The sequence below is a fragment of the Rhinolophus sinicus genome, linkage group LG18, assembly GCF_036562045.2.
Source record: "Rhinolophus sinicus isolate RSC01 linkage group LG18, ASM3656204v1, whole genome shotgun sequence".
Classification (NCBI taxonomy): Eukaryota; Metazoa; Chordata; class Mammalia; order Chiroptera; family Rhinolophidae; genus Rhinolophus; species Rhinolophus sinicus.
Window position 1 is genome coordinate 17541821 of NC_133767.1, and position 23836 is coordinate 17565656.

The 23836-nt window shown below is 57.3% G+C and overlaps 4 protein-coding genes across 7 annotated transcripts; 2 read left to right on the forward strand and 2 right to left on the reverse strand.

Moving 5' to 3' along the window:
- Window positions 1-81: 81 nt before the first annotated feature.
- On the reverse strand, window positions 82-1853 carry LG18H16orf92 (linkage group 18 C16orf92 homolog). The gene is made up of 2 exons (XM_074322920.1): window positions 872-1853; window positions 82-590 (listed from the first exon to the last, which is right to left on the reverse strand). Exons 1-2 carry the CDS (start codon window positions 927-929, stop codon window positions 235-237), a joined length of 414 nt encoding a protein of 137 aa, XP_074179021.1. The 5' UTR covers window positions 930-1853; the 3' UTR covers window positions 82-234.
- A 4514-nt stretch (window positions 1854-6367) lies between these two features.
- On the forward strand, window positions 6368-12159 carry DOC2A (double C2 domain alpha). The gene is made up of 12 exons (XM_074322901.1): window positions 6368-6552; window positions 6853-6964; window positions 7613-7886; window positions 8226-8305; window positions 8509-8583; window positions 8707-8816; window positions 10296-10422; window positions 10511-10570; window positions 10644-10807; window positions 10935-11016; window positions 11097-11193; window positions 11287-12159. Exons 3-12 carry the CDS (start codon window positions 7622-7624, stop codon window positions 11430-11432), a joined length of 1206 nt encoding a protein of 401 aa, XP_074179002.1. The 5' UTR covers window positions 6368-6552; window positions 6853-6964; window positions 7613-7621; the 3' UTR covers window positions 11433-12159.
- Window positions 11843-20721, reverse strand: INO80E (INO80 complex subunit E). 4 transcript variants are annotated; one of them, XM_019754667.2, is made up of 8 exons: window positions 20481-20721; window positions 20256-20326; window positions 19997-20049; window positions 16476-16554; window positions 16271-16382; window positions 15807-15923; window positions 12921-13011; window positions 12274-12411 (listed from the first exon to the last, which is right to left on the reverse strand). In XM_019754667.2, the coding sequence occupies exons 1-7, from the start codon at window positions 20559-20561 to the stop codon at window positions 12940-12942; spliced, it is 585 nt and encodes a 194-aa protein (XP_019610226.2). In that variant the 5' UTR covers window positions 20562-20721; the 3' UTR covers window positions 12274-12411; window positions 12921-12939. The 4 variants fall into 4 exon arrangements, with proteins under 4 accessions (XP_074179016.1, XP_019610223.2, XP_074179017.1 ...); XM_074322915.1 differs by lacking the exon at window positions 12921-13011 and having other exon boundaries at window positions 11843-12411; window positions 15807-15872; XM_019754664.2 differs by lacking the exon at window positions 12921-13011 and having other exon boundaries at window positions 11843-12411.
- A 71-nt stretch (window positions 20722-20792) lies between these two features.
- HIRIP3 (HIRA interacting protein 3) lies at window positions 20793-23797 on the forward strand. The gene is made up of 7 exons (XM_019754654.2): window positions 20793-21300; window positions 21378-21498; window positions 21614-21731; window positions 21968-22878; window positions 22979-23150; window positions 23232-23330; window positions 23410-23797. The coding sequence occupies exons 1-7, from the start codon at window positions 21236-21238 to the stop codon at window positions 23568-23570; spliced, it is 1647 nt and encodes a 548-aa protein (XP_019610213.2). The 5' UTR covers window positions 20793-21235; the 3' UTR covers window positions 23571-23797.
- The last annotated feature ends 39 nt before the right edge of the window (window positions 23798-23836 follow it).

Genomic DNA, 23836 nt, shown 5'->3' on the forward strand with positions numbered 1-23836 from the left:
CACGGAGCAGGGTCTCCTGGCAGGTCACTGAGCAGTCAGGGACGAGAAAAGGAAGCACTTTTATTCATCAGCAGGAGACGAGGGTGGGTCTGGACACTCAGGGTGGCTTCCACGGCCCTTGTCTGGCTCTTTAGGCCCCTTTCTGGCAGCTCCTATGGGGTATGGAAATCAGAGGTGGGAGGCCACCACTGGGTCCTTCAGCCTCTCCCAAGGCAAGGGGCGAGGGGACAGGCCTTACATGTGTGTGCAGAACTGGAAAAGGAGGAAGAAGAAGGCCACCACCAGAGCACCCACCAGGATGTGGTGGAAGAGCCCAGGGTTGGAACCTGCCAGACAAGGAAGCGGAAATGGGGACCCTGGACTGGTCTCCTGGGGCTGCTCTCCTCCAGGCCCTGGCAAGGAGGAGGCCCCCTTCTTAAGCTGGTTCATACCTGAGTTAACAAAGATGACAGGTTTCTCTCCAATAAACTGTGCCACGGCCAGGAGCCTTGCTTGGTCTGAATCTGAGTAATCAAAGAAGTCAGATCTGTCTATGAAGCGTGGAGACTCTGCCCCCAGGGCCAAGGACTTGGCACTCTCCGGGCCGGGTGCTGGGGACCCAGAACAGAGTCTACGACAAGGGCCAAGCAGACCCCTGCCTCCCACCCCAAGACGCCACACAGCCTTAGTGTGGCTGTAAAGGGGCTTGAAATTGTTCCAGGAACTTCTCAGAGGTCAGCTGAGCTCTCCACGAGAAGGCCCATCTGGACGGGGAGGATGGGAGAGAAGTGCAGACAGCAAAGAGAAAGGCAGAGGCTTGGCCTCTGGGCCCCTAAGGGAACCTTCCCCCCAAGGCTTCTGCCTCCCCACTGCTCCCAGGACCACTTCCCACCTGTTTCTACGGCCCCCAGCCCAACCAGCCACACCCATGTCCACTGCCACAGCCTCATGACCCCTCCACGCCTGTGACAGATGGGAGCTCTGTGATGTCACAGCCTCGAGCCATTCTGATCCCACACTGAGAGGAAGGGAGACAGAAGGTGCTAGAGCTGGACCCTTCCCCCCAACCCCACTGGAATCAAGGGGAGAGGTTGGGACACACAGAGCCTCATCCTTTGGGATGAACAGTGGCAGCCCCAGAATTTAGAAACAGGAGAAACTTGGTGGCACTAAAGGATATGCATTTGTATAGAAGGTATGGGGATTTTTAGGGGGGGCAAGGTTAAACACCTTTCGTTACCCCTTGGATCGACCACAGGAGCATTTATTGAGCACTTATTACTAAGCCGAGTACTTTACATAGATTGACTCGCCTAACGGGCATTATAATGCTATGAGGTCGGTCCTCCAGCCTCCACTACACAAAAGAGGGAACCAAGGCACAGACGGGCAAAGTGATGTGAGCAAAGCACACTTCCCAGGGATGTGGATTTTCCTCCCTGAGGCTCCCTCTGGCCTTGTGGCCCCTAATACAGGCGCCTCGGGGACTCCCCTATCCCCAAACTGGGTCTCTCAATGACCAGCTGCTGACCCTGGGGCTGGGAACAGGAGAAATAACAGGCTTTTCCCACTAGGTGGCAGCAGTGTTTCCCTTCGTCCTGCCCCAGAAAGACACTGCTCCCCAACTCCTGGCCCTTCACCGCCCTCTTGCCCCAAGTTGCATCACGTGCTTCAGGAGGAAGTATTGCCAGGGAATGGCAGGTATAGGGGTTATCAGAGGAAGCCCTCTGGCCCGTCTCTCAAGGCAGGTCTTTTGGTCAGGCCCAGAGCTTTCGCAGGCTCCCTCCCCTCTCTGGGTGGGTTCTCCCACAGGCCATCGCATTTTCCCTTCCTAGTCTCCGATTTTCTCTTTTGTGTCACTTCCCAACAGCCACTTTCACTCCTGCAGCCTCCTTCAGCTTCAAAGAGTTAGTTCCCCTGTGATTGGTAGGTAGGCCTGTCTGTCACAGGTGTGTCCCGCCCTACCCAAGCCCAAGGACACTCCAGGGTCTCCTTGGTTTTACTACACAGATGCCTGTTCGGCAGCCTCTGACAGTCCCAGTTACATGACTTCCCCTGAGCCAGACATGTGTCTGTAGTGTGTGTGAGGTCGCCAGCCCTACGGATGGAGGCTCCCTCCTCTGCTGGCTCCCCATCCCTCATCTTTCCTGTCCTCAGGGACCACCCACCCATTCTCACAGTAACACTGGGAGGCGCTTGCCACGGTCAAGCTTCCCAAATAAGAAAAACGCCCAGAGAGAAAAGGAGGAAAGAAGAGGGAACTTAACCTAACATCTTGGGGACTGGCTCAGATGGGCCTCACCTCCTTACACTTACCTCTTCTAAGAAAGAGGAAGTGAATTATCCAAAGTCACAGGCCTGTGAGGGGCAGCAGGGACTCACCTGCTTCCTGGCTCTGGGCCAGTGCTCTAGTCCCAGCCCCTGTGCAGCTGCTCCTGGGGTTTAGCTGGGAGAAGGGGTTCGGAGCCTTTAGCCTTTGCCGTGGTTTGCAGTTCCCTCAGAATACAGCTGTCCTCTCTCCCAAAAAAGGCTCTTTTGACTCAAGCAGTGAAATATCCATTCATTTATTCACCCAACTATTAAATAAATGTGCTGAGCTCCTTCTATGTGCTGGGCTCCGTGGTGGCTTAGACAGAATCTGCAGGGCCTGCTCTCTGCCCTTGGGCACTCGGGAGAGAACTCCTGGGTACGTACCACTACAGTGCAGACCAACAACCTCTAAGCAACTGCTATGTATGCTGTCTCTTCTCCTTCACTTTGAATGCATTTTTCAGCCCCTTCAGACCTGGCTTCATCCCCATCACTCTCCTGAAGCCACTTTTGCCAAATCCACCAATGACCTCATAACTTGCCAAACGTAATGGTTACTTCTCGGTTCATTCTGCCTCAGCTTTCTGAGCCTGCCTGCAGCCTCCAGAGCCATGCTCGCCAATTTTCTCTAACCAGCTCAGCCTTGGACCTTTCTCTTTTCTATCTATATTCTCTCTCCCTAGGTGATCTCATCCAGTCTCATGGCTTTAAATACCATCTATAAGCTGATGACTCACAAATGTATATTTCTAGCCCTGCCCTCTCCTCTGAGCTCCAGATTTCTCCACCCAACTTCCCGTTTCATGTCCACAAACATCTGGAATTTAACAGACCCCAAACGGAGCTCTGGATTCTCCTACCCCAAACCTGCTTCTTCTTTCCATCGCAGCAAATGGTCTCTAGATGCTTCATTCAACACAAAAGCCCAGGAATCATCTCAGATCTCTTCTTGTCTCTCTCCTGACAAACTCATTATCAAGACCTGTTGGCTCAGTTTCCAATAGCAATCTCAAATTCATCCACTCCCTGGCCCCTCCAGTGCTGCCCCCCTTGTTCAAGCCAAGCCCATGTCTCACCCCGCTTATTACTGCAACAGTCTGCAGACTGGGTAACCCCTCTATTCACTCTTCCCCTAGGGAGAACAAACCAGAAAACGCAGATTCGCTACTGAAAACCCTCCAATGGCTTCCCATGGCTTCCGTGTGAGTTCTGAACGTCTTAGCCTGACCTGTAAGACTCTTGCCCAGCCCTGTCTACCTACCCTCCTCAGCTCTTTCCAGGCTCTTCCTTCGTCGGCACGCTCCAACCTTGGCATACACCTCTGCCCAGGACACCGCTGCCCACACTTGACCGGGCTGTCTCCTCTCTGCCACAGAGACAACACTTCCGGGGGTGGGGAGTATGCCTGCGCTTCCACACCTTGTGACCAGCCGAGGTTACCGCCTCAGTCTCACTGCATATTGTCTGTCTCCCTACAAGGCTGTGAAGCTAGAGAGTGTTCACCTTGGTTCATCAGAGTCGAAGCACGAGAGATAGTAGGTAGTCAATACATATTTATTGACTTAGTGGATGGACGGATGGACAGAAAGCCTTTCCACCTGCTGATATACCCCGGCCTCACCACTGTCTGTGTTCCCCTACAACTGGCTTGAGCTCCAGCTCCCCTTCACCTCTGACAAGGATCTCTGGGGGGCATTACTGGGCCTGAGCCAAGCCCCTTAGGAAGACCACAGCAGAGGATGCCCAGCTGTAAGCCTCTGGCCCAGCCTGCCCCTCCCCTCACTGCAGGCCCAGGTCTGCCTCTCACCAAAGCCACCAGCTCCGGTTGTGGATGGCCTCTCCCTTAGTCCCGACTCCTTCCTTATCCTGGAGAGCCCCGAAGGAAACCTAATGGTTGCCTTTAGTTAAAATAATATATTCTTTTGAATAGGTAACATAGGCACATGGTCCACAATTCAAAAGATACAAAGTGTGTACCTTGAAAAATCACTCTTGTTTCTGCCTTACCCTGCCTCACAGCTACCTCCTCAGAGGTCGCCACAGTTACCACTTTCTGGTGCAGCCTTCCAGAAATAACTTATGCACAAATAAACAAACACGTATAAACTCTTTTGGCCCCACTCAAATGGCAGCATTTGACACATGCTGCTCTATACCTCACTTTTTTCAGTACATAAAGGGACTCTTTCTTTGTCACGGCTGCATAGCATTTCATTGTATGAAACTGTCATAACTGATTGAACCGGTCCCTTACTCATGGACATGTAGGTTGGTTCCAATCTTTTGTCACTGCAAATAAACTTGAACTTTTATTATTCTGCTCATGGGCCGATATGTTTATAGGATAAAATCCTAGAAGAGGCATTTTGGAGTCAACAAGTCTGCGAGTATGTGTTTGTCATCTTGGGATCCATGGTCAGACTGGCCTCTGAAGAGTTGGTCTCCATTTACCCATAACTTCACCCACATTGTGTGTTACCAGATGCTTGGAATTTTGTCATTTGATAGATGACGAGTGCTTTCTCAGTGTCATTTGATGTTGCATGTCTTTTTAAAAACATATATCTTGGGGCTGGCCCGGTGGCTCAGGTGGTTAGAGCTCCATGCTCCTAACTCCGAAGGCTGCCAGTTCGATTCCCACATGGGCCAGTGGGCTCTCAACCACAAGGTTGCCAGTTCGACTCCTCGACTCCCGCAAGGGATGGTGGGCTGCGCCCCCTGCAACTAGCAATGGCAACTGGACCTGGAGCTGAGCTGCACCCTCCACAACTAAGATTGAAAGGACAACAACTTGACTTGGAAAAAAAAAAAAAGTCCTGGAAGTACACACTGTTCCCCAATAAAGTCCTGTTCCCCTTCCTCAATAAAATCTTAAAACAAAAACAAAAACATATAAAACATATATCTTAACTATTTTCAAGCATTCGGTTCAGTAAAGTATATTCACATTGTTGTACAACTGCATTTCCTTACTTTTAAATCACAGTTTTTAGTGATGCTAACTTAGTGCCGGCCCAGTTTGGGGCAGTCTCTGCTCCCTGGTGGGGGGCTGGGGGTGGGGGGAGAGATAGAAATGGAAGCAGGCATGACAAACAAGTGTCACCAGAGCTGAGCCTGAGGTAGCACTGGAAGCTGGGGGCATACTGGGAATGCTACCGGAAGGCTCCTAGAAAGAGGGGACTCACGTGAACCTTGAAGGAAGGGAAGGCCTCCAGGAGAAGGAGCTGATGTGAGTGAAGGCCCAGAGGCCTGACAGATCCAGGTGTGGGGGTGGCCGGTTGGTTAGAGCGTGGTGCTGGTAGCACCAAGGTTGCGGGTTCGATCCCCGCATGGGCCACTGTATGTTGCGCCCTCCTTAAAAAAGAAAGAAAGAAAAACGCAATAAAGAGATCCAGGTGTGTTCTAGGAACTGCAAGGAACGTTCCTGAGAGCCGGCGCCAGGAGCAGGGGTGATGAGCTCACAGAAGTCCGGGTGTTGGGCAGAAGGGCCTTGGCGGCCCCTGTGAGGATGGACGCCTTTCGGGGATAGCAAGTTTGGGGCAAAGAAGAGCTGGAGTTAGACTGACAGGTGGCAGGGTTCCGGTGAGAAAAGGAGACAGCTGAGGGAGGAATACTGAGCAAAGCCTGACTCCCCTCCCCACCTGAGGGACAGAACTGGAGCGGGGGGGGGGGGGGGGTCAAGGGAGGGTGGATTTGCAAAGGAGATGCCATCCCTGTGAAAGGGACACCGGCCCTTGGGGGCTGGGTTGGGTCACTAGGAGAGACGCCTGAACAGCCAAAGGAAGGAAGGAGGCGTGGGAAACGCACAGCCTCGGACCTCTGCCTCCTCGCTCAGACTGTGAGGTTCCCCAGCTGGGCTCAGCGACCCTGAGATCCAGGTCAGCGATCGATTGCAGGCGGATCACTGCGCCGGGGTCACTGCGGACCTCCAAGCTCCGCCCCACCCACGGGCCTACCCACAGGTTTGAGGACCCGAGGGCCGGACGCCCTCCTCCCTCCTCCGCAAGCTCTCTGCGGGTGGGAGCGTGAGGATGCACAGGGGGAGAAAGGGGGGCAGCCTGCGTCGCCACGGCAACTAGGCGGGTGGCCGGGTCTTGGAGACTCTATAGGGAACCAAAGAGAAAGCGAGGGAGGGGGCCGTGGGCTCGGCGCGGGGCAGGGGTGGGGGCTGGGTTTCTGGGGAGGAGTTGGGGAACACCCGGCAATTATCACTGCAGGTTCCCGGTGGCTCCGGGAGCTCCTGTGTGTGTCAAGTTTCCCGGGGTGAGTGTGTCAGCGCGTGTCTGGGTTTGTGCATGTGTGTGAGCGTGCGCACGTGGGCACAGGCGTGTGGGCGCGAGTGCCCGTGCAAGATGCGGGTGCCAGCCTGCGTGCCCGTGTGTGCGTGCACTCGTGTGCGCTTCTAAGTGTGGCCGGGGGGCGCCGGCCGGAGAATCCCGCCCGCTCCCCCGCCCCGGCTGCCCCTCCCCGCCCCTCGCCTCCCGCGCCCGCAGCCTCAGCGCCTCCACCTCGCTCACCCCCTCCTCCCGCACTTTTCTCCTCTCCCTCCCTCTCCGCGCACAGCCGGACTCCGCACTCTTCTCGCTGGCTACCCTGGGAATCACTGGCCGCCACCGCCCAGCCTGCACCCGCCGTCCCCCCAGTGCTTGCGCACCTGTTGGAGGCACAGAGACAGGTGCAGGGGGCTGGGCCGCCGGGGGCATGAGGGGGAGGGGAGTGTGTGCGTTAGTCTGCGTGTGCCCACGGGGCTTTTAACCTCTCCCGAGGCTGTAATTTCTGGCTCTAGAGAGCCAGTCTCAGGAGGAGGCATCTGAGGGGGGAGGTCTCACCTTGGGCTGCAGTGGGTGGGGGACCAGGCACGCACGCAGCTCCTGGGGCAGATTGGACAGTGGGGAGTGAATGTCTAGAGGGGTGGGCGACACCCGGACCAGACAGGCGCCTGGTGCAGAAGCATGGATAGAGCCTCAGAGAGACAGAGGAGGGGCTTCAGGGAGTAGGCAGGGCCCAGGGGCAGACCTAAGGCCAGAATGAGGGGCAGGAGCTAGGAAGACGACAAAGGGACAATCTAGAGATAAGTGGGCAAGGCTGAGATGCAGCCAGGACCCATCTGGGGGGAGTGGAGCAAGGCTGGGGTTCTGGAGGCCCCAAGCCTCCTGCCTGCCCATCAGCTGGCACAGGCTGACCTCTCTCTGGACACCTAGGAGGGGAGGCCACAGACCAGGGAGGTTGCTGCCTGGCCCTCCACCGGCAGACTGTGGGTATAAGCAGTGGGCAGTGGACTGGCTCCCGCTCTCTGGACTTGAACCTCCCCCCCGCCCCCCAGGGGTGCTGCATGAGGGGCCGCAGGGGTGATCGCATGAGCATCAACATCCAAGAGCACATGGCCATCAACGTGTGCCCGGGGCCCATCCGGCCCATTCGCCAGATCTCCGACTACTTCCCCCGCCGGGGACCTGGACCCGAAGGGGGCGGCCGGGGCTTTGGGGAGGTCCCTGCCGGGCTGGCCCCCCTGGCCCTGGCACCCCCTGCAGCGCTCCTGGGGGCCACCACGCCCGAAGATGGAACCGAGATGGACAGCTATGATTCGGATGATACTAGTGAGTCTGGGGCTTGAAGGCCCCAGGGTGCTATGGGGGCCTCCTGGCTGGTGGGAAGGGGACAGGCCCTGCTGGGTGTGTGAGGGGGAAGCAGCAGCGGGCGTTGTCACAGCTGCAGTCACTGTGGAGATTACAGCTTCAGCAAGGCTCAAGATTCAATATTTCTGCTGAGACACTCCACCACCCACACAGCCCCAGCGGCAGCCCAACCAGGGACCCAGACGCACACACTCGCGGGCGGCCAGACACAGAGCCCCGCACACACGGCCAGCCTGCCCACCGGTCTCTCACACACACCTGTGTGACACTGCCTCACGCCACCTCTTCCCTCTTCTCCAGCTGCCCTGGGCACACTGGAATTTGACCTTCTCTACGACCAGGCCTCCTGCACCCTGCACTGTAGTATCCTTAGGGCCAAGGTGAGTGCCTGACCTCGCAGCCCCAGCTCGGTTTGCTCCCCACCCAGGAGGGGTGGGTTTCCATCCTCCTTTCCCTTCTCCACGCTGGACCCCTGCTCCCCTTTCCACGCATCCCCACAACCCCAGAACCCTTCTTCTTGGCTCTCCACACTCTGCAGAGGGAGGGGGGCACTGGGAGCTCACAGCCTCCCCCCAACCCCCAGGGCCTCAAGCCCATGGATTTCAATGGCCTGGCCGACCCCTACGTCAAGCTGCACCTCCTACCTGGAGCCTGCAAGGTAACGGCTTCTGCCTTCCCCTAGCCTGACCCAGCTGCTGGGTCTGTCCCCAGCCTTCCTTTGCTTTCAGCCTCTGTGGCTCTAGGGGACATGTTCTGAGAACTCGTTGTCCCCACACCTCAGGCCAATAAGCTGAAAACCAAGACGCAGAGGAACACACTGAATCCCGTGTGGAACGAGGACCTGATGTACAGCGGGATCACAGAGGACGACATCACCCACAAGGTGCTCAGGTGAGGGCCTGGCCCCCTGCTGGTCGGCACCCCCCAGACCGCTGTCCTCGGAGCCTTTGGTTAACCCACCTCCCATGAGCCCCTCTCAGCTAGAGGCCCCCATCCCCGTCGGCGGCACAGGCCAGACGACTCCCCTGGCCTTCCTACCCGCCCCCCACATCTCCTGCTCTGCCTCTAACAGAGGGCTGCCCTCTCCCGATTGATGGGGGTCCATTACTCCTGACCTGTGCCTGTTGTCTCTTCTACCTGGAAAGCGCTCCCGCATCCCCTCTTTCTGTCACCCTAAACTCCCCTCATCATTTGAGGCACTGCCTCCTGAAAGCTTTCCCTGGTCACTGACACCCCTTCTCAGAGCCCCGGACTTAAGCCAGACCTAGGCAGCGGACTCCTGTCCATTCTGTTGCCTCTGTTCCCCCAACGTCTCTAAGGAGTGACATCTTAGGGGACAGGAAACTTGCTCCGTCATCCCAGGAGGTGGAGCTGTGGAGCGTCCTCCCAGGCGAGGAGTGAAGGGCAGCAAGACCCAGGCTCCTGGGAGAATGTCTCCTTTGTTTTTGGGCAGTAGGGAGTCATCGGGGCAGAGGCACGCGGGGCGGCTCAGGGCTGTTTCCCAGAGGTCACCTTGGTGCTGGGTGGGGGGCGGGCTGGAGGGGAGGCAGAGGGGGAAACCAAAAAGGCTGCCCGTGTTTCAGATGTTAGAGAACGCGGCCTACACCACTGAGTGCTCACCAGTGCGCGGCCCTGCGCTTTGCGTGCTCCCGTTTCTTCCCTTCACTGGATCCTCACTGGGTCCTCGTAAGATCTGTAGGAGGGTAGTCCTCCCCCCATTTCAGACGTGGGAATCGAGGCTTAGGGCGGTGACTTGGTCACACAGTTGCTTGGAAGTGGCAGAGCTGGGACTTGAACAGCCACACATGACAGCTACTCAGGAGTGTCACAGCGGCAGGAAGTGCAGAAGGGGAAGGCAGAAGTCAAAGCAGTCCTGTCTCTCTGGGCTCCCGCATCTCTCCCGGGCTGGCTCCCCGCCCCCTGCAGGACAGGAGCTCCAGGGGAGGTGTGGGTTCCTTGTCCGCTGGTCCAGGGCCCCTCCAGGCCCTTCTGGCTCTCACACCCTGAACCCATGACCCACATCCGCCAGTGCACACCCTGTGCACTGTTAGCTGGATCCATCCCCAGGCCCTACATGGAGGCGGGGGTGAAGAGAGTCCCCGAGGTGGGAGGGCTTCCGGAAGTAGCAGAGCGGGTCCTCATGGGCCTGGGCAGCTGGAAAGGGGGGGCCAGAGGAACAGCATGAGTGAACACGTGCTTCTCAGGCGCCAGGCCTGGGCTCACCAGCCTGAGACGGCCCATTTTACAGGTGAGGTGCGGCGTGTTGGGGGCAGAGCTGGGAGTAGCCCCAGGGGCTCAGGGTCCAGCAGACGCCCTTTCTCCCGCCCTTTCTCCCACACGAGGGGGCCCTGACCTTGCGTTCCCTGCCAGGATCTCCGTGTGTGACGAGGACAAGCTGAGCCACAACGAATTCATCGGGGAGACCCGCATACCCCTGCGCCGCCTCAAGCCTTCACAGAAGAAGCATTTTAATATCTGCCTCGAACGCCAGGTCCCGGTCCGTGCGTGTGGGGCGGTAGGGTGCCCAGGGAGGGCTCCCTGCACAGGCCAGGTTTTCAGAATCTTCTTTGTGCCCCCCACCCCAGCTGGCTTCACCCTCTTCCATGTCGGCAGCACTGAGGGGCATCTCCTGTTACCTGAAGGAGGTGAGCTGCCGCCCAGGGACCAGTCTGGTGGGCGGTGGTGGGGATGCAGACTGACCCCTGTGTCTGCCCCAAGCTGGAGCAGGCGGAACAGGGGCCTGGGCTGCTGGAGGAGCGTGGACGCATCCTGCTCAGTCTCAGCTACAGCTCTCCACGCCGGGGGCTGCTGGTGGGCATTGTGCGCTGTGCCCACCTAGCTGCCATGGACGTCAACGGCTACTCGGACCCCTATGTCAAGACGTGAGCCCTTGCCCTGCGCCAAGGCCCACCCTCCCCTCCCTAGGGAGCCTGATCCCTGCCCTGTCCCCCTGGGGCCCAGCCTATCTCCCCCCACCCCACTCCCAGCCTCGCCCCACCTTCTCTGCAGGTACCTGAGACCAGACGCAGATAAGAAATCCAAGCATAAAACAGGTGTGAAGAAGAAGACTCTCAACCCTGAATTTAATGAGGTAAATGCAGCCGGGACCAGAAATGGAGGGGAGCGAGGGCTGGGGGCTGGCACTTCACAGTGTGGCTTGACCTGTCCCAGGAGTTTTTCTATGAGATGGAGCTCTCTGCTCTGGCCACCAAGACGCTGGAAGTCACAGTCTGGGACTACGACATCGGCAAGTCCAACGACTTCATCGGTGAGGGAGCGGCTGCTGGTGGGACTGATGGGTGGGGGTGGGGGACTCCGTGGCCCTGGGCTGGGCCCTGATGCTGCCTCTGCCGCTCCACAGGTGGTGTGTCCCTGGGGCCAGGCGCCAGGGGAGAGGCCCGCAGGCACTGGAGCGACTGTCTGCAGCAGCCAGACACGGCGCTGGAGCGCTGGCACACGCTGACCAGCGAGCTGCCCCCTGCAGCTGGGGCCCTGCCCTCGGCCTGAGCCGCACAGCTGCTGCCCAGCACAGGCCCCTCGGGCCGGGTCTAGCACCCAACCTTCGCACGAGTGTGTTGCACGTTTACACGGGGTGGATGCCCTGCCCCGCACTACCTGTCTTATTTTGTGAGGTCTCTGTGGCCGTGGGTCTGTCTGCTTGTGAGGGCTATGGGGATCTGTACTCACATATGCAAACTTCCTCTGCCTGACTCGCTGCTACACCCCAAATATGCAAACACCCATCCTGTGCACACCTGGGGTCCTGCCAGTGCCCCTCCCCCAAGGCCCCAGCTGCTGCTGCTCTCTCCACCCTCTCCAGGCTGCCCGGCCCTCCACCCACAGGGAGGAGGTCGGATTAGGGGGGGTTCGGAGGAGGAGCGAGTTTCCATAAAAGAAAAGGACAAAGAACAAAAAAGAGCCACTCACTCCTTTAATACAGAATCTTCAGTTCAAAAAAACCACACCACCTAGCCCTGGTCAGCTGCCCTTTTGAATGGCGGGGGTGGGATTTGGGGGGGCGGGGGGCCCAGACTGCAGGGTCTCTGCCTCTGAGGTGATGCCCCCGCCACTCACGTAACTGTCCCCTGGCTGGGCCCGGGACATGAGGGTAGGTCCCTGCCCTCCCTGGTCAGGGGTCCACCTCCCAGGGGACATTTATGCATGTTTATGCCTTTTCTGATTGTGTCAGTGGCCACAGCATGGCAACTGGGCATCAATAAACGTTTCTGCGGAAGCTGGGGGCTCGTGCGCTGGGCAGAGGGCGTCACTCCGGGATGTCAATCACCAGGTCGTCGTCCCCGTCCAGGGCATCGTCCCCGCTGCCGGCATCGCTGAACATCTGCCGAGGGACTGCGCTCAGGATCGTGGGCGGGGGCAACTTGGGGGGGGGCAAGGGGGCCAGGGCGGCCCCCACCCCGGCCCCAGAAGCCCTGCCAGGGAAGGTCAGCGGCCCCCCCACAGGGCAGTCGGGGGGTCCCACCGCCATCTGCAGCAGGAGGGGAGAAGAAACACAGGGAGGGCTTGTCAGGGAGGCCTGGGACATCCAGGAGGGTGGCACTGCCCCTTAGGGCAGCTCTGGGGGGTGGGGAAGGGGCAAAGGCTCGTTGGAGGGGAAGTGGACCCAGCCGGGCAGCCAAGCTGGAATCGGGGCCTGCCCCACCTCAGCCTCTTCAGCGTTAAAGCAGCAAGTGCCTGGGGGTGAGGGGCAGCGATGGAGGAGGTGATGGTGGGGGGCGCTTACAGGAGACCAGGAGGGAAAGGCTGGGCCCGGCCCTCAGCAGCCCGAGACTGCTGCGAGAGCCAGTCAGCCTGGACGCCGGCCTGCCTGCCCGCCCGCCCGCCTCAGGGCACCTCACATACCCCTTGGTCCTGGCCCTCCTGCCGTGGGACTCACTGGCTCAGTGGAAGGTGTGCTAGGTCCTCGCCCCCCACCACGGGAGGCTTCTCACAGCGGGAGGGGCCCGTCCTTGGGATGCCCGCCTCCGCTCAGCTCACCTGGGCTAGGACCAGCCTCCTAACTGGGCTCCCTGCCTCCAGCCTCTCCCAGATCCAGCTCCTCCTCCAAACTGCAGCCGGACTGAGCTCTCTACAACACAGACCTGAGCGTGTCACTCGTGCACCCGAGGGCGGGCTCAGGCTCCTGGCTGCCCTGGGACAGGCCAGTCCCTCCACTGGGAGCGAGTGTCCTTTGCTGTTTGTCAAAAGCCCTGCTTGTGCTCTGTGGCTGGGCAGTGGCCTCTGTCCTGCCCCCGCCTGCAGCTCCCCCCCCTGTCCTTTAATCCTCCCCACGGAGCTCTGTGGGCCTCGCGCTTTGCCTGTGGGCACAGACTGAGTGCCTACTAATGGGCGTCCGGACCGCGCTGGAAGGGAGAGGTCACGGGTCCGAGGAGAACACAGACTGCCCGGTCCGCACGGGGCAGTGTCCTATCTGTCCCTGGGGCGGGGGTGGCAGGAAAGCTGTGAGGTCTTCAGTGGCCCTTCTGATTGTCTTAGCCCATTCGGCGCTCATGGTCTACTCTCTGCTTCTCAAGGAGCCCCCCCCACTGCTGCTCCTGGGGGGCAAGAGGGGCTTTTACCTCGGGGTACAGGAGTGGGCCAGGAGGCCCAGCTCTCAACAGCACCTTGCACGCAGGACCCGGCACCCACCTGCATCCACAGGCATGACTGAGAAGGACAGTGGCACAGGACTGTCCCCATCCTTGCAACCCCCGCATCCTAACCCTGCCTGAACCTACTCTGGTGACCGATGGCAGCTAAGGAGCATCTAGGTCTCACTAGAGACCAGACAGCACTGGGCGAAGTGTTTTCCCTCCCTGGACTCAGTTTATCCTCAGGGAGCCTATGAGCAGAGAAGCAGCTGAGGCTCGGACTTCCGGCACAGGACGAGCTGGGACCCAGACCCAGCCAAGTCCCCTGGAGGCCGGGCTCTCTGCTGACTTGCTGTCGCCACAGCTTCCCCTCGTCTCCTCCCGTTTCCCCCGCACGTCACCCAGACACATCAGTGGCCCCCACTCCCCATACTGGACAGCAAGGTCTTGTCACTCCTGCTACAGCCCAGACGGCACCGGCCACGTCCCTGACTCCATCCACTCTGCCTCCCTCACCTGGGCTCACTCGTGACCTCTGCTTTGAGGCCTCCCCCGGTGAGCCCCTTCCCCCCGGCCTCCTCCCAGATGACCTTCTCCCGCGTGTCCAGAATGGAGCTTGCTGACACTCCTCTACTTCCGGACCCAGCACCTCCGGAAGCCTCCGACTGCCCTCCATGGCCACGCCACGCCATGCCACACATCCACCCGTCTGTGTCAGGCGGCGTCTCTGACCCTTGCTTTCCCACCACCCTACCCTACACGCCGGAAGCCAACCCCCGCTAGGTAGCGCAAAGGGCCCACTACCTCCCTGTTTTCAGGTTGACAGGCCCAACTCACAGGGAGGAAGTGGCCGAGTGGGATGAACTCCAGAACCCACGCTCCTAACCTCCACACGCGTGGCTTCCCATCTCACTCCGGCCAGGGCCATGTCTGCAGTCCACCCACCAGAGGGCTGTCCACTCCGGCTCAGAGCTGGATGGCACTGTGCCTGGGTCCCCATCACGTGTGGGCTTGGGGTGCAGACCTCTCGCCCTCTCCATCCACGCTCTCACCTCCGTGCTGGTGATTTCCACGTACGCACCCACGAGCCCCAGGCTCCCATGATCCAGTGGTCTCTCCGGCACTGCCAACAGCACCTCAGCGTGTCCACAATCAAACGCCTCATCTTCCCTCCCAGTCCTCACCCTGCCGTTGCTCAGGCCAAAGGCCCTGGAGTCTCCTTGACTCCCCTTCTCTCAGCCCCCAGCGGTCTATGGGGCTCATTCTTTGCAACAGACTGGTGGTTCACCTTCCACCCTCTCTATTGCTGCTTGGTTGACGGCAACGCCTCCTCACTGTATCCCCACTCCAGCCCCTCCCCCCAGTCTATTCTCCACACAGGTGTGTCCCCGATCTTGTTAACTCGTCAGTCACATCAGATTCCACTCGGCCCCACCTCTCTGAGGGCGCCCCGTTCATCCACAGCACAAGCCCAAGTCTTTCTCACACTGGAAGGCCCTACAGTTATTTCTCTGATCTGCTCTGATCATTCTCCCCGCCTCACCTTCCTCCCATCACACTGACCTCCTTCCTCCCCTCCCGGCCCCCGGGCCTTTGCACAGTCTGTTCCTGACTGAGATGCTTTTCCAGAGAGCCACGTGATTTGTTCTCATTTCCCTTAAGTCTCTGACCAAGTGACTTCCCAGACCACCTACCACCGGTATCACCCCCACCCACCCTGGTGCTTACATCCTCTTTCCCTGACTCCGTTTTCCTATACTGGTACCTATTTATCTCCTTTATTTTCCAACTATCTCTCTAGAACGCGAGCCCCGCCATGGCAGAGGTTTGTCCGTTTTGTTCACAACTGTATTTGCAGCACCCGGACAATGCCTGGGACGTAGTAGACACTCCGGAAACACTTGCCCATCACACGTGGTTTGATCGCTCACTTTACAAACACAGAAGCTGAGACCCAGGTCCCCTCGTCTTAGCTGGTGCAGCCCTGACTTGGTTCCCGATCCCAGAACTCCGGCCCTCCTCGAGGCTGCCTGGCCCCAGCACCACTGTGGCAGTGAGGGCAGGACCCACGGCATTTCCACTCTGATCCCCAAGGCGGGTCCGGTCCCACATACAGCCTGTGACCCTGGACTTCTCTGACCCAACCCTTAGTACCTGGCCCTGGGCTGGGCCCCCAGCAGCCCCAAGTCAGTCCTTCAAAGTTCTTGGACAGGCCCCAGCCCACCTTGAACCTCCCTCAACAGGCTGTCCTCCTGCCGCCTGGCCCCTCCCTAATGTCCCCAAATCAGGGTACCTTGAGTTTCCGGGGCAGGCGGGGCCGTTTCTCCCGCTTGGGCCTCAGGGGGCTGGGCTCGGGCAGCTGCAGGGCCAGGTAGTCAGAAGGGAAAGGGGGGTAGGTGGGGGAAGCCAGCTGCAGCAGGAGTGGGGGGTGGAAATGGGAATGGAATAGATGGGTGGGGGGTGAAAGGAAGAAATGCAAAAGGAAGAATGGGAAAACAAGAGATGGTGATGAGTGTGGCTCCTGAGAACAGAAGGGGGTGGGACAGCAGCAGGACTCTGTCCTGGGGGCTGCTCTCCTCAGTCGCATCTGTCCCCCATTCCTGCACCACAGAGAACTGGGCAGCCCCGACTCACACCCCTCCGAGGGATGCTCGCGGGCCACACCCAGACTGAGGTCCCCGAGCAGGCCGGCTTCACCCTGAAGCCTGGACCCTCTGCCCCAAGGACGCCCACTTCCCAGCCTTGGGCCCAACTCACCGAGCTCAGGTATGGGGAGGGGGCCCCAGAGGCCTGAAGGGGAAACCCTGTGGAAGGAGGCAGGGAGAGGCTGGAGGGGGAGGGGGCGCCCCCCAGTGGCGGGCTTCTCTTCCTGGAGAAAGGACAGGGAAGAGGTCAGAGCAGCCAGGAGACCCGTGCTCCCCCCACCCCCCCACCGCCTCCCCAAATGATGACTTCTTCTCACCTCTTGGGGGCTGGTGTGTCCGACAACTTAGGTGTCCCCTCTGTCTCGCTGTTATCGGAAGATGCAGTGGCATCTGAGTCTGGGAGGGCGGAGGGCTGGTTAGTGGAGTGGCTGGGGGTCCTGTCTACCTCAGGGGTACAATCTCAGCTCTGTGGAAGGGCTCCGGGATCTGACCCCCCAGTCGGCATGCACAGGCTGTTCTGGGGAGCCCACAAATGCCCCAGCTTCTTACAAGGGCCTTTATGCCCGACTTCCCGCCCGGGCTCCTCCGTGGTAACACACCTGCCGAGCACATGCTGGGCTCTGGCCCTCTGACCGGGCACTTTACATTCGCCTCCCCTTGTCTTCATAACCATCCAAGGAGGAAGGTTTAGGGCCTCACCTCCGCGTCCCAGATGAGGTCACTGAGGGCCACTGAAGCTGAGCGTAAGCTGTGGGGCTGGATTTGAACCCAGGGGTCTGACTCCTTGACCGTTTTACGTCACCCTCTCCTTATGCACCTCTAAGGTGCGTTTGGCTCCTGCCTCTGCTCCACTCCCTCTCCAGGGTCCTCTTAACCTACCTCGCAAATCTCTATCTTGATCCACTGCCCCCAGTCCAACTGCCACAGGTCAAGCCACCACCCTGTCAAAATCAACTGGGCAGTCTCAGCTTTCTTGCAGCCCATTGTCCACTCTGACTCCAGAATGACCTAAAACGTAAACCTTTCTGACGATGCCCCACGGCCTGCCTGCGAGCATTCGACATGCTGCTCAATGTGCCTCGACCTTTCTGGTCTCTCAACCAAACAGTACTCTTCACACCATGCCCATCAATTTCTTCAAAAAAGAAATTTCTTACCTAGATCTGTGGCTTGACCTAGAAGGCCCAGTGTTCATTTAACAAATAACTGCTACGTGTGATACATGTCTTTCTCAATCTCTCAGCTCAGGTATTCTTTAAGAAGCAAATTAATATAAATGTCTAATCACTACATTGTACACCTAAAACTAATATTGTATGTCAACTGTAATTGAAAAAAAAGCAGTCCAGCCCAGTGGCTCAGGTGGTTGGAGCTCCGTGCTCCTAATGCCAAAGGCTGCCGGTAAGATTCCCACATGGGCCAGTTCAACTCCTCGAGTCCCACAAGGGATGGTGGGCTCTGTCCCCTGCAACTAACAACGGCAACTGGACCTGGAGCTGAACTGTGCCCTCCACAACTACGATCGAAAGAAGTATACACTGTTCCCCAAGAAAGTCCTGTTCCCTTTCCCCAATAAAACCTTAAAAACAAACAAAAAACACCCCACACCACTTTAAAAAAGAAAAAGAAAAAAAAAAAGAAAATTAAATGCCACCTGAGAAGTCTTCTGGAATCCCTCAGGCCCTGTTCATCGCTGGCTCTTCCAGAACTCTCTACTATCCCTGTCACAGCTCTCCTCACACTGTACTAAGATGTGTCATGTGTGGGCGTCTCCCTGACCAGACGAGGAGCTTCTCCAGGCTGCGAATGGGAGCTTCTGTCTCCGGCTCATGCTCCTTAGATTAAACCCCCTCTGACCACGAGCCTCCTGGTTCTCATGTCTCCTACCCTGAAGTCGCCCTCGAGCAGGGAGTTAACTGGGGGACCTCAGGGAAGGAAGAGGCGGGTAATGAGAAGCCAGAATAAAAGCCCAATGTTCTGTCACAACCTGCGCGAGCTGGCTCCTACCTGGTTCTCTGACCTCATCTATCATCTACTATCCTCCTGTGATACACAAACGAACGAACGCTGTGTGTTCCAATAAAAGCTTATTTACAGAAACAAGCAGCCTGGCTGTTTGCTGACTCTGCTCTAGACCAGTGTATAAAGGCACCACAGAGACGGGATCGTATGTGACATGGCTTATGAGGGCTCCATGCTTGAACAGGGGCACAAAGGTCAACCTTAGGGTTTTTTCAATCTGGGGGGTCTCAACTCATTAGTAGGTTATGAAGTCAATTCATTAGTTTGCAACCAGCATTCAAAGAAAAAAGATAAAGCAGTTAAAAAAAGTATCAGAAAAGGGCAGCTGGATGGCTCAGCTGGTTAGAAATTGAGCTCTCAACAATAGGTTGCAGGTTCAATTCCCACATGGGACAGTGGGCTGCGCCCCTACTAAAGACTGAAAACGGTGAGTGGCCTTGGAGCTGAGCTGCGTCCTCCACAACTAGATTAAAGGCTAATGACTTGGAGCTGATGGGCCCTGGAGAAACACACCGTTCCCCAATATTCCGCAATAAAATTGAAAAACAAAAACTACTATGTTTCCCCAAAAATAAGACCTAGCCAGACAATCAGCTCTAATGCATCTTTTGGAGCAAAAATTAATGTAAGACACAGTATTATATTATATTAATTGTATCATGTTATATAAGACCGGGTCTCATATAACTTATATTACTATATATAAAATATTATATATGTATAAACTTACATTACTATACATAAAATAAGTCATATATAACTTATTTTACTATAAGACCAGGTCTTATATTGATTTTTGCTCCAAAAGACGCATTCAAGCTGTCTGGCTAGGTCTTATTTTCGGGGAAACACGGTATCAGAAAAAAATTGTATTTGCAGTCTTAACATTGTTTCACTCAATTTTGTTTTATAAGTAAGTACGTAAGTGGGGACTCGGTCGTGATGTAAAATAAATTGATTGTAAATAGTGCTCAGAAAAAAGTTTGAAAACACTGCTTTATATGCTTTAGCCTTTCTGCTCTTCACACAACCTGGTCTGTTCTCACTTCAGAGTATCTGGATTTATTATTCCCTCTGCCTGGAAACCTCTCACTTGTATTTTCACAAGATTGGTCTCTTCTCCTTATCTAGGTTCCAGTTCTAACACTATTCCTGAAAGAGACCTTTCTCGAACACTCTATTGAGACATTGCCTGCCATCTGCTTTTGTATGGTCTGCAAACGAATAATGGCTTTTACATTTTTAAATGGTTGGGATAAAAAAAATCAAAAGAAAATAATATTTCATGACGTGAACATTATACGAAATTCAAATTTCTGTGTCCACAAATAAAGTTTTATCGAAACAAAGCCATGCTCATTTATTTCCGTATCACCTGGGATTGCTTTTGCCCTATGACAGCAGAACTGAGTAGCTGTGACAAAGACCAGACCTTCTGCGAAGCCCAATATATTTGTTATCTAGCCCTTTACAGAAAAAGTTTATCAACCTCTGGGCTACTCCAACCACTACCACATAACCCCGATTTTATCCCTTTCAAATCTGAAATTCTAAGGGCTTGCTTACTTATTGTCCCTGACTAGAATACAAATTCCAAGAGACTTTGTCCCTCTTGGTTATCACTGTGCCTGAAACACAGCAAGTGTTCAGTAAATATGTGAGTGAACAAATGAATGGTACAGGTGGAAGGGCAAGTAACTAGGCTTAAGAACCACCACCAGCTGTGTCAGCCTCCACAGCCTAAAAGAGGGGCGCGGGAAGCCTGCTGAAGTGTCGGGGACCCTGACCTCCACTCATGTTTCATGCCCTTGCTCACCAGAAGAGTCTTCATCCACGTTCTCGTACTGCAGAAGTCGATCTAGGAGGAAACTGAGGGAAGAGGCAGGGAGAACAAGAGCGCTCATTCCCCCCCTTGGCCACGTTCTCCGCGGCCCCTGTCCCTTCTAACCGGCCCGAGGGATCCGCACACAGCCCCACACAGGCACCATGCATGGGTGGCCCCATTACAGGATGGGGTCCACGGAGCCACATCACCCGCAGGCCTCCCTCGCTCCTCTCCCCGCAGCCTCTTTCACCTCTTGTCCCGGGACACCTTCAGCAATTTCCTCTGTGCCTTCCTCAGTTCCTCCTGGAAGCACTCGTGTTCCTGCATCACAGCCAAGGTGCGCGCTGAGTCGACCGCGGTCGGTCCAGGGGCCCGGAAGCCGGCGACAGCCCATCCCATTCTGGACCCGTGGGGACACGGAGGTCCTACGAGCGCCAGGCCTCACCCCCCACAACCCAGCCACCCCAGCACTCACGTAGATGAGGAACTTGAGCTTCCGCTTCAGGTTCCGGTATTTCTTCTTGTAGTCCACTTCGCTGTCCGCCGGCCCGTTCATGACCGGGCCTCGGAGCAGCGCCCCAACGCCTGCCCAGAGCCGCGACCCTCCAAGCCGGCTCCGCCCCGCCTCTCACGCCTCCACTTCCGGAGACTGGGTAAGTCTGTGTCCACGGGGACTACAACTCCCGGCGTGCCCCGCGCCCAGGAATCGTAACCGCACTGGCTGCCCTCTCAGGGAATACTGGGAAAAGAAAGTTACTTCGAGCGGTTACACCGAAGGTGGCGTCGCAGCGACGCGATGATGTCACAAAGATGGCGGACGCTGGAGGGCGCTCTTCCTTATTCGAACTGTGCTTAGCGTTTGGAAGCGACAAGGTTTCCCCCAGGGGATTTCTAGTCTTTAGGCGAGTGTGTCCCTTTTCTTCTGTCTTTCAAAGTCACCGCCGAGTCAGCGTCGCGGGTTTATTACGTTACACCCAAAGATTGTCGGCGCCGAGTCGGTTTCCAACGAAACTTTAAAAACGATTCGTTCTAAGAAAGGGAAGGAGCCGCGTCCCCCCGCCCCAACTGCCGGGAAAGCAAGTGCTTGCGTCTGGCAGTTTGCTCGCGGGCCGCCGCCCACCGGCCCTCCTGACCGCGCCGTGACGCCACGCGCGCGCAGGCTCGTCAAACGGGCTGACGGGAGGCCCCGGATAAAAAAAGGCGGGAGCCATCAATTCCTGTCGTTGCAAAATGGCGCGGGAGAAGGAGATGCAGGAGTTCACCCGCAGCTTCTTCCGCGGCCGCCCGGACCTCAGGTGCCCTGCAGGCTGGGGTTGGGGCTGGAAAGGGCAGGGGCGGGACGGGGACTCTGCCTTGACAAGTGTCTCTGCAGCACGCTCACGCACTCCATCGTGCGGCGGAGGTTTTTGTCTCACGCGGGCCGCGACCACCTAGAACCCGAAGAGAAGCAGGCACTGAAGCGGCTAGTGGAGGAGGAGCTGCTGAAGATGCAGGTGTGGCCGCGAGCCTGGGCCGCGGGCAGCGGGGTTTGTTGCCGAGAGGGGCCCGAGAGGGGGTGGGGCAGACCTCCACCTTGATACCCGTTTTGCTCTCTTGCTGTGCACACAGGTGGATGAAGAAGGTGCCAAGAAAGAAGGGCTACGCCGTGCCAAAAAGGCAAAGAGGGCTCCCACCACTCCCTGCCGTGACCCACAGAGAAAAAGGTCCCGTTTCAATTCGGAGTCAGGTTAGTGCCTTTGACATAGTTGATTTATTCCAGAAGTACTTCTTGTGCATGTGTTATATCCCAAGGCACTGATTGAGGGCGTGAGGCGTCAGGAACCAGGAGCAGGGTGGACTGACAGCTGTGTTTCCTGCTGTCCTTCCCTCCATCTGTCACAGCAGGACTCGAGAAAACCTATCCCAAATGGAGGGAGAAGGGACAGGAACAACTTGTCCCAACCTTCTCTTTCCACATTCCAGAGCCCAGCTCTGCAGCCTCCAGTCCAGACTGCTTCGGCCCCCCAGCAAAGAACGGAATGGCAGCAGCCATCATTCCGGCGAAGGAGAGTCCAAAGCGAGCCTCCAAGAAGGCAGTTGAGAGCAACGAGGAGGAAGAACAGCAGAGGGACCAGACTGCAAAGATTGGATTAGAGAGGGAGGCAGTTCAGAAGAGGGGTGAGGAGGAGGAGGAGGGCTCTGCTAGAACCGGCAGGGTCTGGAAGGAAGAGAACAGCGAGGAAGAGGATGAGGGAAAGGAGTCCAAAGGCAGGACTCAGAGGAAATCTGTGACAAAGAACGAGCAGGCCCCAGGCATGGCCTCACGCAGCAGGAGGCAGTCCACGGAGGAGAGTGAGAGCAGCGAGGAGGAGCCTGCTCAGAGGACGGGAAGCAAAGGCGCTGAGAGCCACCAGGAGAGCGAGGAGGAGAAGACCCTAGCCAGGAAGAAAGAGAACAGAGAGGAAGCGTCCGCTTGGGAGGAGAGGAGTGCTAAGCAGAGAAGCAGGACAGCGAGCCTGCAGGGAGACTGTGGGGATGGAGAGGGAGAGGAGGAAAAAGCAGCAGCAGGCAGTGGTGACGACAGTGAGGGAGACGACCAGCCCTTAGGGCAGAGAAAGAGCAAGGACAGGACCAAGTGGGAGCGGGACAAAAAGCAGAGTGGAAGCAGCGAGGACGAAGAAGACAGAGAGAAGAGGTTGACACCAGCTGCTAAAGGTACTGGAAAGACAGCCAGTGGTGAGGCCAGTGACTCGGAGAGGGAGCTGAGTGACAGTGAGGCAGGGGGGAGCCCCCAGGGGGATAGGAAGAGCCACTCGTCCAGGAAGAGCTCCAAGAGAAGCAGGACGCGCAGCTCCTCTTCCGCAGACAGCAGCCCAGAACTCAGAGGCAGGAAGGTGAGGGTGAACGGAGGTGGGCTGGGGGGCCACAGGCACAGGAGGAGGGACCTTGATGGGAGCCCAGAAGGCCTGGCCTCAGCTGCTGTCCCCTTGCCAGGCCAGGGGCTCTGGTCGCCAAAGTGAAGACCACCCTGCTGTGATGAGGCTAAAGCGCTACATCCGAGCCTGTGGTGCCTATCGCAACTACAAGAAGCTGCTGGGCTCCTGCTGCTCACGCAAGGAGTGCCTGAGTGTCCTGCGGGCAGAGTTGGAAGCTCTGGGCATGAAGGGTGAGGTCGAGTGTGGCTGGGGGGCTGCAGGACAGGGCCTCGGCTGCTGGGGAAGAGGCTCATGAGCCTCTTCTGCCCCAGGTAACCCTTCTTTAGAGAAGTGTCGGGCCCTGAAGGTGCAGCGTGAGGAGGCAGCCGAGGTAGCCGCCTTGGACGTCTCCAACATCATCAGTGGTTCAGGTGAGGCTTCTCACACTCCCCAGGGACACGTGGGGCTTGGGCTTTCCCAGACGATGACTGGCCCATTCCTTCCCCCCAGGTCGACCACGCAGATGCACGGCCTGGAACCCTTCAGAAGCAGTCACACCTGGGGAGCTGTACCGCCGAACCCTGGACTCAGACGAAGAGCGGCCCCGCCGCCCACCCCCGGACTGGTCACACATGCGTGGTATCATCAGCAGTGATGGCGAGAGTAACTGAGCTTCCCCCATCCCCCAGGAGGGACTTTCACTTGTAGAAAGCACATATATATGTATACATAGAGCACCCCCCCGTACCCCCACCTCTGCCTGTACAGAGCAGTGGCTTCCTCCAAGACGCAACCCTCAGGAACGCAGTTGTTGGGATCCTACTTCTCAGTTTAAAATGTTTACAGGGGTTTCTATTTTGAGACTCAATAAAGGAGTATTTGAATCACCTCATCGAAACCAGTCTCCCATTCTCATTCCCCTGTGCTTGGGGCCAGG

Bases quoted from the DNA above. Each gene is read 5' to 3' on its own strand.
- INO80E (XM_019754664.2), bottom strand. From the start codon at position 20,561: ATGAACGGGCCGGCGGACAGCGAAGTGGACTACAAGAAGAAATACCGG. The intron at 20,050-20,255 runs GTGAAAGAGGCT...CTCTTCCCTCAG, and splicing joins AAGGTGTCCCGGGACAAGAG to TTTCCTCCTAGATCGACTTC. The intron at 15,924-16,270 runs GTGAGTTGGGCC...CTCCTGCTGCAG, and splicing joins CCTCCCCATACCTGAGCTCG to CTGGCTTCCCCCACCTACCC.
- HIRIP3 (XM_019754654.2), top strand. From the start codon at position 21,236: ATGGCGCGGGAGAAGGAGATGCAGGAGTTCACCCGCAGCTTCTTCCGC. The intron at 21,499-21,613 runs GTGTGGCCGCGA...CTGTGCACACAG, and splicing joins AGGAGCTGCTGAAGATGCAG to GTGGATGAAGAAGGTGCCAA. The intron at 22,879-22,978 runs GTGAGGGTGAAC...TCCCCTTGCCAG, and splicing joins CAGAACTCAGAGGCAGGAAG to GCCAGGGGCTCTGGTCGCCA.
- DOC2A (XM_074322901.1), top strand. From the start codon at position 7,622: ATGAGGGGCCGCAGGGGTGATCGCATGAGCATCAACATCCAAGAGCAC. The intron at 8,584-8,706 runs GTAACGGCTTCT...CCCACACCTCAG, and splicing joins TCCTACCTGGAGCCTGCAAG to GCCAATAAGCTGAAAACCAA. The intron at 10,571-10,643 runs GTGAGCTGCCGC...GTCTGCCCCAAG, and splicing joins TCTCCTGTTACCTGAAGGAG to CTGGAGCAGGCGGAACAGGG.
- LG18H16orf92 (XM_074322920.1), bottom strand. From the start codon at position 929: ATGAGGCTGTGGCAGTGGACATGGGTGTGGCTGGTTGGGCTGGGGGCC. The intron at 591-871 runs GTGGGAAGTGGT...CTGGGTCCCCAG, and splicing joins GCTGGGGGCCGTAGAAACAG to CACCCGGCCCGGAGAGTGCC.